Below are 15,339 nucleotides of genomic sequence, written 5' to 3' on the forward strand. Positions count from 1 at the left end.
GTGTGACTGCAGACAGTTACATGTCTTTTTCTCCTAAGGAAAGCTGTTTTGCTCATGTGAGTGCCATTGTGTTTTGTTTTATTTTTTTATTTATTTATTTTTTTAAAATCCCAGCTGTACTTTAAATTCACCTGGAAACTTTTTTTAGAATGTTGATGCCGGGGGCTGGTGCTGTGGTGCACTAGGTTAATCTTTTGCCTATGCTGCCGGCATCCCATATGGGTGTGGGTTGGAGTCCCGGCTGCTCCTCTTCTGATCCAGCTCTCTGCTATGGTTGGGAAAGCAGTAGAAGATGGCCCAAGTACCTGGGCCCCTGCACCTGCATGGCTTCTGGCTTCAGATCAGCCCAGTTCCTGCTGTTGCAGGCATTTGGGGGAGTAAACCAGCAGATGGAAGACCTTTCTCTCTCTCTGTAACTCTACCTCTCAAATAAATAAATAAAGCCAGGCCTTCCTCCAGATGAACTGAAACAGATTTTGCATTGAAACCAGACAGCTATGCTTTGAAAAAGCTCCCTAGATTCTTACACACAGGATTTTCTGCACCACTCTTTTAGACCATGTTATTATCGTTTCTGTTCATGTTTAGTGGTGAAAGCAGAAAAGCAGGGCTCTTTCTGTGTGATGAGCATAAGGAGTCACTACTTTGTGGAATCTTTCTTTTTAAAAAAAAAAAAAGGCTGGCACTGACACACCGGGTTCTAGTCCCGGTCGGGGCACCGGATTCTGTCCCGGTTGCCCCTCTTCCAGGCCAGCTCTCTGCTATGGCCAGGAAGTGCAGTGCAGGATGGCCCAAGTCCTTGGGCCCTGCACCCCGAATGGAAGACCAGGAGAAGCACCTGGCTTCTGGCTTTGGATCGGCCCAGCGCACCAGCCATATCGGCCATCTGGAGGGTGAACCAACGGCAAAGGAAGACCTTTCTCTCTGTCTGTCTCTCTCACTATCCACTCTGCCTGTCCAAAAAAAAAAAAAAAAAAAGATTTATCTATTTTTTTTTTGAAAGGCGGAGTTACAGAGAGGGTGGGAGAGTCAGGGAGATTTTCTTTCTTTTCTTTTCTTTTCTTTTTTTTTTTTTTTTTTTTGACAGGCAGAGTGGACAGTGAGAGAGAGACAGAGAGAAAGGTCTTCCTTTTGCCATTGTTTCGCTGCTGGCGCACCGCGCTGACCCGAAGCCAGGTAGAGAGCTGGCATGGGAGAGGGGCAACCGGGACAGAATCCGGCGCCCCGACCGGGACTAGAACCCGGTGTGCCGGTGCCGCAAAGCGGAGGATTAGCCTAGTGAGCCGCGGCGCCGACCGAGAGATTTTCCATCCTCTGCTTTACTCCCCAAATGGCTGCAACAGCCAAGAGCTTCATCTGGCCCACGTGGATGTAGAGGCCCAATTACTTGGCCGTCTTCTGCTACTTTCCCAGGCACATTAGTAGGGAGCCAGATCAGAAGTAGAGCAGCTAGGACTTGAACCTGCATCCATATTGGATGTTGGTGACACAGGTGGCAGCCTAACCTACTACACCACAAAACTGGCCCCCGGAACCATCCATTTAAGATAGTTTAAATCTACAGACTTGCTGTATCCATGCATATTTGCTCAAAAATACTTTTTTGCAATTTTTTTGAAGATCTAAAAAGAAGAATATTTGTTTCACTATTCATCCAAATGAAAGAATAGAGAAATTTGTAACATACTTCCCATTTTAAGGAGTTAGTCAAATGTGAAAGAAATTAAAAATAGCAAGTAACTTACTATTCAATTAAAATTTTATATTTTCAGGTAACTTGTCTGAATCAAGTAAAAAGTAACTTCTTAAAAACGAGCAAAAGTCTTCGACAGAATCTAGGGAGAAAGCTGGATAAAGAAGACAAAGTCAGAGAGTAAGTTTCTGCCTTTTAACTCTTTTAATATTGTCCTGAGGGGCCGGTGCCATGGCTCACTTGGTTAATCCTCCGCCTGTGGCACCGGCGTCCCATATGAGCACCGGGTTCTACTCCCGGCTGCTCCTCTTCCAGTCTAGCTCCCTGCTGTGGCCCGGGAGTGCAGTGGAGGATGGCCCAAGTGCTTGGGCCCTGCACCCGCATGGGAGACCAGGAGGAAGCACCTGGCTCCTGACTTCGGATCGGCGCAGCGCCGGCCGTAGCAGCCGTTTGGGAGGTGAACCATTGGAAGGAAGACCTTTCTCTCTGTCTCTCTCTCTCACTCTCTGCCTGTCAAATAAATTTTTAAAAATCTAAAAAATTTAAAAATAAATAAATAAATATTATCCCGAAACAGAGCTCTGAGGTGGTGTGGGTCAGTTTAAAATTGATTGCCCTTTGCTGGTTTTTTGTGATACTACCTAATGACTGCCTCGGCTATTAGAGGAAACAGTGGTTCTTTTCCTTTTTAACTCTTCCTCAAATAAATAGATGCATGCGTAAGGAAGGCGCTTTTAGCTAAGTGGCATTCATGGTAGATAACGACCAAATATCCTGCCCAGGTGCCAGCTCCAGGTGTTTCTTCGTTTGGAGCTGTGTGTGCAGTGCCCTTCAGTACTTGAAAGTCCTGATGATATGGAGCACATGGTGGAGGAGGCAAGTATAGAGCTCAGTGCCCTCGGGAATGAAGCCTTGGGCTTCTCTGCAGAGGGCATTCGGTGACTTCTCAACTTTCCACCAGGTGACAGATTTGCTGCGCATGTTGTGTCTCACTGAGGACGCTGCGTACCTGTCCAACTTTCTGGAGGAAGTTTTGAGACTGTAAGTTGTTGGCGACCACCTTTTAGAATTGCTTTGCTGAATAAGCTACGTGTGCTGTCGTCTCAGCATTGTGGGATTGTCAGGGGTATTTCTAACGCTGCGTGATGGAGGGAGGAGAGCGGGTGAGACGGTAACTCTGTTCCACGTTTCACCCATCTGTCCCACAGGTACATTGACTCGATCCCAGAGACGCTGGGAAACCTTTACAACAGCCTCGGGTTTATGATTCCTCAGAAGCTGGCTGGCGTCCTTCCTACAGACTTTTTCAGCGATGACTCCATAACACAAGAGAGCAAATCACCGCTTCCTTCCGTGCCTCTCCTGCCGAGTTCTCACAGATCAGTGTCGGGCAGCACCGAATCAGACCAGCTGGAAGAGCTGCGAACCAGATCAGCCAAGAAGAGAAGGTGAGTCGTATGTGTCTGTAACCCTGATTGAAGGGCGCAGAGAGCTAAAGCGGTCAGACGTCCTGCCTCACTACACTTTACAATGACCTGTAGGCCTCTCTAGCACTCTTTGAAACTGTTAACATTTTTTTTTAAATTTATTTGAAAGAGCACAGAGAGGGAGAGAAAAATACAGGTTCCATTCGCTGGTTTACTCCCTAAATGGCCACAATGACTAGGACTGGGCCACGCTGAAGCCAGGAGACTGGAACTCCATCCAGGTCTCCCACATGGGAACAGGGGCTCAAGCACTCAGGCCATTCTTCACTTCTTTCCCAGGCACATTAGCAGGAAGCTGGACTGAAAGTAGAGCAGTTGGGACTTGAACCACCCTCGTGTGCAATGCTGACATTGCAGGGGCAGGTCAACCCACTAGGCTGCAGTGCTGGCCCCTGAAACTCTTGTTTTAGACTAGCCAAGACAGCTTCCCCCCTTGTTTTTTTCTTTTTTAAAGATTTTATTTATTTATTTATTTGAAAGGCAGAGTTAGAGAGAGAGGTCTTCCATCTACTAGTTCACTCCCCAAATGGCCTCAACGGCAGGAGCTGGGCTGATCTGAAGCCACTCCTGAGCTTCTTCTGGGTTTCCCGCACAGGAGGGGCCCAACCACTTGGGCCATCTTCTACTGCTTTCCCAGGACATAGCAGAGAGCCAGATCTGAAGAGGAGCAGCTGGGACTCAAACCGGCGCCCATATGGGATGCCAGGGCTGCAGACAGAGGCTTAGCCCACTATGCCACAGTGCTGGCCTCAACAGCTTTCTTCTTTACCATCACATTTACAGAGGTCTTGGCAATATCAGTGTCATAGATAGGTGACAGTTGTTAGCTAGAAGGACTAGATATTAATTTTTTTCCCCTAAAGATTTATTTATTTGAAGGGCAGAGTTAGTAACAGAGGAAAGACAGAGATCTTCCATCCTCTGGCTCACCCCCCAAATGGCCACAATGACCAGGGTTGGGCCACCTAGAGCCAGGAGCTTCAACTGGGTCTCCCATGTGGGAGCAGGGGCTCGAGCATTTGGGCCATGTTGCCCTGCTTTCCCAGGCAGACACATCAGCAGGGAGCTGGATCAGAAGTGGAACATTTGGAACTTGAACTGGTGCCCATATGGGATGCCAGTGCTGCGGCTGGTGGCTTAACCTGCTGTGCTACAGCACCGGCCCCTATATTTTTTTTAGTGAAATAAATCTGAGTCATCTGAAAGAGTAATATATTAACCCAAGAAGCTCATGGAATCAAGCGAATTATTTGCACTGTTAGTTATAATTCTGACGATGTCCAGTTGTCTTTGTCCATTGGGTGTATCGATTTAGTAGTTGAATCACAGACGCTAACTGTGGAGTTGCTAACACTGCATCTGACATTCCCGTGTACTCTAGGGAGTGCATGACATTTATGTTGTAGTTCACAAAGCCCTTCTTTACCATCCTCATGGGGTCTTTCAGCAACTGGGAAGAAGCCTCTTATCTATGTGCAACTTGTAGCTAGTGTGTCTTGACTGTTTCTTTCTATTTTTAAAGGAAAAATGCATTAATAAGACATAAAAGCATTGCAGAGGTTTCACAGAATCTTCGGCAAATTGAAGTTCCCAAAATGTCCAAGAGAGCTACAAAAAATGTAAGTAATCTCTTGTAGAGGTGAAATGGCACTTGGCAGTTACTCCTTCCAGCTCTAGTTGACACAATAAACAAGAATGAGAAGCAGTTTGTCTACTTTTTTTTTTTTTTAAGATTTTTTTATTTATTTGAAAGAATTACACACAGAAGAGAGGCAGAGAAAGAGAGATAGAGAGGTCTTCCATCTGCTGGTTCACTCCCCAATTGGCTGTGACGGCTGGAGCTGTATTGATCCGAAGCCAGGAGCCAGGAGCTTCTTCCGGGTCTCCCATGCCGGTACAGGGGCCCAAGGACTTGGGCCATCTTCTACTGCTTTCCCAGGCCATAGCAGAGAGCTGGATTGGAGGTGGAGCAGCCGGGACTCGAAACCGGCGCCCATGTAGGATTCCAGCACTGCAGGCGGCTTTACCCGCTATGCCACAGCACCGACCTTCCTTGTCTGCTTTTAAGAAATAGCAAAAATAGGGGCTGGCACTGTGACGCAGTGGGTTAATGCCCTGGCCTGAAGCACCGGCATCCCATATAGGCGCCGGTTCTAGTCCTGGCTGCTCCACTTCTGATCCAGCTCTCTGCTATGGCCTGGGAAAGCAGTAGAAGATGGCCCAAGTACTTGGGCCCCCGCACCCATGTGGGAGACCCAGAGGAAGCTCCTGGCTTAGGATTGGCTCAGTTCCGGCCGTTGCGGCCAAATGGGGAGTGAACCAGCGGATGGAAAACCTCTCTCTCTCTCTCTCTCTCTCTCTCTCTGCCTCTCCTCTCTATGTATAACTCTGACTCTCAAGTAAAAAATAAATAAATCTTAAAAAAAAATAGCAAAAATAATGCCAGTATTTTTTATGAAACTGTATAAAACTCGAATCTGAGGAATAAACAAATATAAATTTGTTAAGAGATTAACCATTTTATCCAGAAATGTGATAGAGGAAATATGAAGAAAAATGACAGTGAGTAAATTAATTCAGAAATCTTTAATGTGAGCAAACTCCCAAAGCAGTAACTAAGCAGAGAAGTCACTGAAGTAATGTACAGTTACAAAGGACTGTGATTACCTAGCAGGAAGTCCTTCTCAGTACTTTATGTTTTATTTCAATAACAAGTTTTTAGAAAAAGAAGATCGTCGTGAAACCAGGTGGTCATTGGGTTTTCTGTGGAATTGAGGATTTTACTGGTTGCAAAGAAAAAGAAAAATAGCTGAGATCAGTTGACTGAGTATAATTAATGTCTTGCAAAGCAGAGAAGGGAGACTAAAAATGACACCCGGGACCTATGTGAGAAGGGTTAAATTCTCTGAGAATCAGCAGGACAAGCATTAACCACCTCCGTAGCAGCTGGTTCTGTGTTTCTAGCTGTTTAGAGCTGCTCTCTGGAGTTGGAGGTGGGATTTCTCTGAGTCAGTGGTGTTCACTTTCGTACTACCCCTTGTCCATGAATAACATGCACGTTTTGGGTGTTTTGTAATCCTGATTGAAGGATGCAGAATCCAAAAGTGTACAGGAACAGTGGTCAGACCTCCTTTCTCACTGGGTTTCATAAGTGAGCTGAAGTCCTTTCTAGCGCTCTTGCAGACTTGTTTTAGACTGGCCAACACAGTTTTATGATCAGATTTACTGAGATCGGGGTTTAACTTTGGTTAATAAAGAATGTTTTTTTCCCGTGTCCAAGTCAGTACCATAGATAAGTGCTAGAATCGGAATGACCGGATGTTAAGTTGTTACAGACTAAGTCCGAGTCTCTGGAAGACCTGTACAGTAACTCAGGAAGCAGTGAGATCACAGCATAGGTGTAGACGCTTACGGTTCGTTACGTCATATATATAATTCTTTTGCATATCTTAACTTCAGAAGAGCACAGTGGTCTTCAAAAGATTTGATTGTGCTACTCCAGTACCTCCAGAAAGTACTCACTTAGGTTTTCTTTTGGTTATATGGACTAGCAAGCTTTGAGAAACTTTTTCTGTAAAGGACTGGATAACAAGTGTTACCGTCTTTGTGAGCCATGCATGTGTGTCACGCCTACTTGGCTCTCCTGTTGCAGGGGAGAGCAGCTAGAGACAACATGTAAACTAAGCAGTGTGACTGTGTGTCAGTAATACTTATTTTCAGAAATAAGAGTGGCCCAATTTGCTGTACAAGCTGTAGTTTGCCGATCTCTGTTTTAGGGAATCTGGTGTGTGACATATTTTCATAGTTGTAATTTACCTTTTTAAAACAGTTATTGCCAGGCAATATAGATAACTGAGGATTATTACATGACATATCTTAGCAGCAAGACCTTGGTTTTGTATCACTAAGGTCAATTAACTTTCTCTGTGTATGAAAGTTCTTCAACTATTACAATGGCAAATTGAATACACATACTATTGCCTTGTTTAGGTGTGTCGGGAGTTCAGACTCTGCAGTCTTGCACTATAGTAGCTAGTAGAGAACAGTTGCATATAGAGCTGTTCCTGAGTGTATAGTCACCTTCTAACTAGTCTATATGACTCTCCACTCTTTTACAGGCAGCATGGGGAATAAAAAATACACATGATCATCATTAAAAAGTTAGTCATTAAGTTAAAGTCAGAGTGCTCTTCTCCATCTATTCTTCAGAAGTAATCCCTTTAGACAGTGTTACGTGTATCCAGATCATGTCCTGTATAGACCAGTAGCAGGAAGATTTACACACATCTTATCACACACATATTCAAAAATATTAAGCGATTTTGGGGGCAGCGTTGTAATGTAGCCGGTTAATCTGCTGCCTGCAATGCCAGCATCCCATATGGGCACTGGTTCAAGTCCTGGCTGCTCCAGTTCCAATCCAGCTCCCTGCTAATGTGCAGGGAAGGCAGTGGAAGTAGGTCCAGGTGTTTGGGCCCCTGTACTCATGGGGGAGACCCAGAAGAAGCTCCTGGCTTCAGCCTGGCTCAGCCCTGACTGTTGCAACCATTTAGGAAGTGATCCTGCAAATGGAAAATATCTCTGTCTCTCCCTCTCTCTAACTCTACCTTGCAAATAAATAAATCTTTTTAAAAAATGATTTCATCTACTATGCTTAGACTTGTTAATTTGAAAGAATGACAGAGAGGGAGAAACGAAGAGCTTCCGTCCACTGATTCGCTCCTCAAATGACTGATCCAGGCCAAATGCAGGAGCCCAGAACTCCATCTGGGTCTCCCATGCGGGTACAGGGGCCCAAGCACTCGGGCCACCTTCCACTGCTTTCCCAGGCACATTAGCAGAAAACTGGATCAAAAGTAGAGTAGCCAGGTCTTGAGCTGGCATTCAAATGGAATGCCAGATCACAAGTGGAGGCTTGGAGGCTTAATCATGCTTGTGGTCCCCTTTCCTTATGTGTGTGTGTGTGTGTGTGTTTTGTTTAAAGATTTATTTATTTGTTTGAAAGAGTTACAGAAAAGGAGAGAGAGAGGTCTTTCATCCACTGGTTCACTTCCCAAATGGCCACAACGATTAGAGCTGAACTGATCTGAAGCCAGGAGCCAGGATCTTCTTCCAGGTCTCCCACGTGGGTGCAGGGGTGGCTTTACCCGCTACCCCACAGCACCAGCCCCTTCACCTTTTAATATCTGCACCAGAGAGATGTATAATTTATTTCACCCTTTATGGACTTTTATGGTATTTTTTATTTTTTATTATTAGAGTGTAGTAACGACCGTCTATGGGACATATTTCTGTGTGCTTTACTCTTTGTTTCATGATTCCCTATAGGTGGGGTTTTGTGTGGAATTTTTACTCTTATTTTCAGTGAATGCTATGTAAATGTTCCTACTGGATTTTCTCATCTTCCAGGAGAGCACTTGCCCTGCCCAGCAGCCTCCGCCTCCAGGGAAAGATACAGGACAAGGTAGGCTTTGTTTTCTCAGCATGTACCTGATTCACAAGAATGACACATTTACCTTTATTACATGTATTTAAGCAACTGAATTCAATTATAAATCATTGGTTAATAAAATATGTCCAAATATCATGCCCTTTGAGAATTAGACATTCATATGTTCTTAACATGTTACACTACAAAACAGCCTGAAATCTTTTTTTTAAATATTTATTTTATTTATTTGAAAGATGGAGTTACAGAGATAAGTAGAGAGAGAGAGGCCTTCCATCCGCTGGTTCACTCCACAAGTGGCTGCAACAGCCGGAGCTGAGCAAATCTGAAGCCAGGAGCCAGGAGCTCTCTTTCAGGTCTCCCACATGGATGCAAGGGCCCAAGGACTTGGAACATCCTCCGTTGCTTTCCCAGGCTCATTAGCAGGGAGCTGGATCGGAAGTGGAGCAGCTGGGACTCGAGCCGGCACCCATATGGGATGCTGGCACCGCAGGCCGGGGCCTTTACCTGCTGCACCACAGCATCAGCCCCACCTGAAATCTTTAAGAACAGCAATATCCTGAAAATTTAAAAAAAAAAAAAAAAAAAAAAAGCAATGGACTTGCATTTGTTTTTAAATTTTTTATTTATTACTTATTTGAAAGGCAGGCAGACAGAGATGGCCTATCTGCTGGTTCACTCTAAATGCATGCAACAGCCAGGCTAAAGCCAGGAGCTGGAAACTCAATCCAAGTCTTTCATGTGAGTGGCAGAGACTAAGTACTGGAGCCAACACCTGCTGCCTCCCAGGATGCAATCAGCAAGAAGCTGGAGTTGGAGTGCAGCCAGGAGTCAAACCCAGGCACTCTGATATGGAATATGCGTGTCCCAAGTGGTGTCTTAGCCACTATGCCAAACACCTACAATTCCCAATTGGAACTGTTCTAGGTGAAAGGCTTTCAAGTATGGAAACGAAATGTACTCCAGGGTCCCTATTTGGATCTTAAATTTAGGGGGGAAAGCCATAAAAGATATTATTGAAGCAAATAGGGAAGTTTAGGAAGGATTGCATGCTTGGTAATATGGTATCAATTAAAAGTGTTTTTAAAATTTTTACTTGAGGGAGAATGCTCATCCTCTGGTTCACTTCCCATGCTGTCCACAACAGCCAAGGTAGAGCTAAGCCAGGGCCCTAGCCAGGTCGCGTATGTGGGTGAGAGGAGTTATTTGAGTCATCACCACTAACTCCCAGGTTCTGTGTTGGTGGGAAGCTGGAGTTAAAAATCAAACTTGGTGGGAGTCGGCACTGTGGTATAGCAGCTAAAGCCACCGCCTGCAGTCCTGGCATCCCATATGGGCACTGGTTCGAGTGCCGGCTGCTCCACTTCCAATCTAGCTCTGTTATGACCTGGGAAAGCAATAGAACTGGCTCAAGTCCTTGGGCCCCTGTACCCACATAGGAGACCTGGAGGAAGCTCCTGGCTCCTGGCTTCAGATCAGCACAGCTTCAGTGTTTGCATCCATCTGGGGAGTGAACCAGCAGATGGAGGATCTCTCGCTCGCTCTCTCTCTCTCTCTCTCTCTTTCTCTTTTGTCTGCCTCTCCTTCTCTCTGTGTGTAACTCTGCCTTTCAAAATAAATAAATCTTTAAAAAAAAAGAAAATCGAACTCAGGTACTTAACTACTAGGTGAAATGCCCACTTACCCAGGAAGTAAGGAGTTGTATTGTCCACAGCTAAATCTCCAGTGTCCTGGGAAAAACTGTACATGTGGACAGAGATGCAGGGAGAAAGCAGATGTTGACAACTGGTGAATTTTCGTGATGTCTGTGTTTTGTTACTTGCAATTTTCTGTGGGTATTCAACTTTTCAAAATGTTGGGGGATAAAACTGTATAAATACAAATACAACACATCTAGGCAACCTAGATGTGTTGGACATATTCCTGGAAGGATACTAACTACTGAAAACAGACGAGAAGACATAAGAAATCTCAATAAATAGATCTATAACAATTTAAAGGCTTTACTTTGTTTATCAAAAGCTTCCCACAGAGAAACACCAGGACTAGATGGCTTCACTGCTGAATTCTACCCAACATTTAAAAAAGAATGAACATGCTAGCGTTTAGTGTGGTCAGTTGATTTGACCGGGAGGAGCCAAAGCAATTCATTAGGAATGAATAATCTTGACCAACTGGTACAGCAATTAAGTCCCCCGTTGGGATTCTCACATTTCATATCAGGGTGCCTGGTTAAGTCCCAGCTATTCCGCTTTGCATTCCACTTCCTGCTAATGCGTACCCTATGAAGCGTCAGGTGGTGGCTCAAGTACTTGGGTTCCTGCCATCCACTTGGGAAACCCTTATTGAATTCTGAGCACCTAGCTTTGGCCTTGGCCCATTCCCAGCTATTGCAGGCACTGAGGGAATAAACCAGCAGATGGAAGATGGCTCTTTGTTTCTTTGCTTTGCAAATAAAATGAAAATAAATTTTTAAAACAAAAACAATAGTGCGGAGACAATTGGATATCCACATACAAAAGAATGACATTGGTCCCCTACCTCGTGCAAAAATAAGACACAAAAATCATAATTTTTTGAATTTGTAAGATTAATTTTAGTACCCTGTGGGAGAGTACTATTTAAGGAAAGCTTAATAGTAAATGTGAATGTAACCTCTCTTTGGATAACAGCTCTCTGTATTATTGTTGGTAATGTTTGGTGATTTCTTTTGGGTGTGTGTGTTTATGTGTTTGTGTATGTTTCCAGAAGTCACCAAAGTTCGGAGAAATCTCTTCAACCAAGAAGTACTATCTCCCTCAAAAAGATCTTTGAAGCGGGGGTTGCCCAGAAGCCATTCGGTATCAGCTGTCGAAGGTCTGGAGTATAAACCGGACAGAAAGGCCAGAGGTACCGTGTTTCCGTTCGTCAGAGAGGAGGAGCCCTTTCTGTAGGACAGTGGTAGTGCTCCCTCTTCCATTCTTGGCTGAGTGATTTGAGTCTTCTTCGGGTTTCTCAGTTTTGTTCAGCCTTTCAGTGAACTCGCTTTTGGTTTCATTGGATTTTCTCTGTTATTTATTAATCTTGATTTCCTTCCCTCTACTTGCCATGATTTTTAGCTTGTTCTTCTAGCTTCTAGGTGAAGGTTTAAGTTATTGATTTGAGATCTTTCTTTGTTAATACAGATGTTAACAGCAACAAATCCCCCTCCAAACACTGCCTTAGCTGTGTCCTTTAGGGTGTGGAGTATGTGTTCTCTTCATTTTCATTTCATTTCAGAATATTCTCTGACCTCCTTTGTGATTTCCTCTCTGACCCACTGGCTATCTAGTAGTGCGTTAGTTTCCATGTATTTGAGTTTCCCGCATTCTCTTCTGTTCCTTGATTTCTGGTCTCAGTCTTTTCAGATTTATTAAAACCTGTTTTATGGCGTGACTGCTACATAGCCAATGGGTCAGAGAAGAAATCACAAAGGAGGTCCTTACCATCTGGTCTGTCTCGGAGAGTGTTCCATGTGTGCTTGGGAAGAAAATGTGTTCTATTCTTCCTGGGTAAAATTTCTAGAGTTGTGTGTAGATCGAGTTGTTCATGGTGCTGTTTCAGGTCTTAGGTCTCCTTATTGTTCCCGTTGTTACTGAAAGTTGAGTATTAAAATCTCCAGGTATTACTGTATTTCTCCCTAATTCTGTCAGATTTTGCGTATATATCATGTATTTTTATTTCACTCTGCCAATTTTTTTTTTTTTAACTTTTATTTAATGAATATAATTTCCGGCCGGCACCGCGGCTCAATAGGCTAATCCTCCGCCTTGCGGCGCCGGCACACCAGGCTCTAGTCCCGGTCGGGGCGCCGGTTCTGTCCCAGTTGCTCCTCTTCCAGACCATCTCTTTGCTATGGCCCAGGAGTGCAGTGGAGGATGGCCCAAGTGCTTGGGCCCTGCACCCCATGGGAGACCAGGAGAAGCACCTGGCTCTTGCCTTCGGATCAGCGCAGTGCGCCGGCTGCGGCGGCCATTGGAGGGTGAACCAACAGCAAAAAGGAAGACCTTTCTGTCTCTCTCTCTCTCACTGTCCACTCTGCCTGTCAAAAAAAAAAAAAATGAATATAATTTTCAAAGTACAGCTTATGGATTACAATGGCTTCCCTCCCCACCCCCCCCCCCATAACTTCTCTCCCACCCCACCCCCCGCTCTCTCTCCCCTTCCATTCACATCCAATTTCTGGTTTTGTTTTTTGTTGTTTTTTTTTTTTAATTAATTTATTTATTTATTTTTGACAGGCAGAGTGGACAGTGAGAGAGAGAGAGAGAGAGAGAGAAAGGTCTTCCTTTTGCCGTTGGTTCACCCTCCAATGGCCACCGCGGCCAGAGCGCTGCGTCCGGCACACCGCGCTGATCCGATGGCAGGAGCCAGGTGCTTATCCTGGTCTCTCATGGGGTGCAAGGCCCAAGGACTTGGGCCATCCTCCACTGCACTCCCTGGCCACAGCAGAGAGCTGGCCTGGAAGAGGGGCAACCGGGACAGGATCGGTGCCCCGACCGGGACTAGAACCTGGTGTGCCAGCGCCGCAAGGCGGAGGATTAGCCTAGTGAGCCGTGGCGCCGGCCCAATTTCTGTTTTTTAACTGCAATGTTTAATCTGCATTTAATATGTTGACTAAAGAAGAACTTAGCCATTTTATATTTGTTTTCTGTGTTCTGTATTCTTTGTTTCCTTGAATAGATTGTGATGTGTTAGTCCTGACAAGTGAGCACTATTTATGTTCTCGGGATTGCTTATTAGAGAAATAACTTTATAACATTTTCACATCAGCTTCTGCCAGTGATCTCTGATAGTGTTGATAAACTGATCTAGTATGTTGACTGAGTCCTGTGAGCCCAGAACTTAGCCAAATACGGTTCAGACCCAGCCTAGCTGGGTAGTAAGCTTAAACTGCTCCCTCCACCTTGCTGCCACTTCTTGATGAGGTTCGATTAAATTTATAACTGAAACTCCTTTTACCTTTTAGGTTATCACAAACTGCTGACAAAGAGTGTGGCTGAAACTCCAGTACATAAGCAGATCTCCAGAAGGCTGCTTCATAGACAGATCAAAGGCAGGTGAGGGACACCACGTCGCCCTCCTCACCATCTTGTGGTCCGCTGTGGCCTTCTCTTGACCTTCAGTGACTTAATTCTGAGTTGTGTGGCTCATCGCCAAATAGCGTCCCACAAGCTCTCACTGATGGCGGGAGAACCGTACAGGACATGCCGTTGTCAGGCCAACTGCACCCACCATAATTCCGTGGCGCCTGACCCACGTTGTTGCCATCGTCAGTGGTTCCTCCCTGTTTGTTGAGTAGTGTTCTATCGAGTGGATATTCCACACTTTGTAAATCCATTCACGTGTGACTCAGGGAAGGTGGCTCCTTGATGGGCAAGGCTGGAAGTCTGGGTTCCTGAATAGGCCTCTGCTGTTGGGACGTGGGTGGGGCTGTAGGTTTTCTATGGCGATCGGGTGGCATAGGGCAGTTATTGTCTCAGGATTTTCTGTCCTGCTTTGACTGATCTAGGCCTCTTGCCTGGTTCTTTGGTTCAAGAGAGCTGTCTTTACGTGGGTGCTTTGGGTTGTCTGCTTCTCCAGCCCCCAGTCTGGGAGCTAACTGCCCTGCTCTCCTGGAGCCCCATGCTCCCCAGCCAGGCCACCTTCTTCTCACCGCCTTTCAGAGATGTCTTATGTTTGTTTTGTGTATGACATCTGGAGTTTTATTGATGCTTTCAAGACGAGTAGAGAGGATGGCATCTATTGCAAGGCTCTGTCTTGGTGCTATTTGTATATGTAAATTGCAAGAAATTGGTGGGTCAGGAGGCATGTAAATATCTAATTAATTTCTGTATAAAGTTCTTGACAGATGGGCAGAAATTAAGGCTCTTGTCCAAAAACTTGAATGTTCTGCTCATTGTTGTGACAGTCCAACATTTAGTTATAAGTTTTTTTTTTTTTTTTTTTTTAAATTATCTATTTATTTTGAAGGAGTTGGAGAGACACAGAGAGAGAGAACTTCCATCTGCTGGTTCACTCCCTAGATGGCCATAATGGCCAGGGCTGGGCCATTCTGAAGCCAGGAGCCAAGAGCTTCATCTGGATTTCCCATGTGGGTAGCAGGGGCCTAAACACCTGGCCGTCTTCTGCTGCTTTTCCCAGATGCATTAGCAGGATTGGAAGTAGAGCAGCCAAGATACAAACCAGTAGTACCCTTATGGGCTGCCGGCATCACCGGTGGTGGCTTTACCTGCTGCACCACAAAGCCAGCCCCACCATTTTGATCTCTTACCACTCTCTTACTGATCCTGGCATTACCCTGTTGAATGAGACGTCGTCTCTCTGTTTAATGGGTGCTAATCATGAGGGATACTGAAACTTTGTGCTTGTTTTTCCTTGAGGTCCTCTGATCCTGGCCCTGATATTGAAGTTGTTGAAGAGTCACCTGAAAAAGGAGAACAAGGTGAGGGTACTGACCTTTTTTTTCCCTCCAGTATCTTTGTATGTATGTATGTGTGTATTTGAAAGAGTGACAGAGGAGAGAGATCTTCCATTCTCTGGTTCACTCCCCAAATGCATGTAACAGCCAGGACTAAGCCAGGCTGAAGCCAGAGCCAAGAGCTCCATACAAGTCTCCCATGTGGATGGCAGGGACCCAAGTACTTGTGCCTCCCAGGCACATTAGCAGGGAACTACATCAGAAGTGGAGG

At 45.2% G+C, this 15,339-nt stretch overlaps 1 protein-coding gene across 2 annotated transcripts in view; it reads left to right on the forward strand.

Moving 5' to 3' along the window:
- The window catches only part of TICRR (TOPBP1 interacting checkpoint and replication regulator), a 58,412-nt gene that overhangs the window by 34,833 nt on the left and 8,240 nt on the right, over window positions 1–15,339 (forward strand). The window contains exons 10-18 of one of the 2 annotated variants that reach the window (XM_062206239.1): window positions 1,773–1,873; window positions 2,476–2,569; window positions 2,655–2,734; window positions 2,902–3,141; window positions 4,703–4,799; window positions 8,590–8,644; window positions 11,378–11,518; window positions 13,617–13,707; window positions 15,031–15,092. In XM_062206239.1, the coding sequence (XP_062062223.1) occupies window positions 1,773–1,873; window positions 2,476–2,569; window positions 2,655–2,734; window positions 2,902–3,141; window positions 4,703–4,799; window positions 8,590–8,644; window positions 11,378–11,518; window positions 13,617–13,707; window positions 15,031–15,092 (961 nt within the window). The remainder of the gene's footprint in view (window positions 1–1,772; window positions 1,874–2,475; window positions 2,570–2,654; window positions 2,735–2,901; window positions 3,142–4,702; window positions 4,800–8,589; window positions 8,645–11,377; window positions 11,519–13,616; window positions 13,708–15,030; window positions 15,093–15,339) is intronic. The other variant, XM_062206240.1, reaches the window with a different exon arrangement.

This window comes from Lepus europaeus, chromosome 11 (genome assembly GCF_033115175.1).
Source record: "Lepus europaeus isolate LE1 chromosome 11, mLepTim1.pri, whole genome shotgun sequence".
Lineage (NCBI taxonomy): Eukaryota > Metazoa > Chordata > Mammalia > Lagomorpha > Leporidae > Lepus > Lepus europaeus.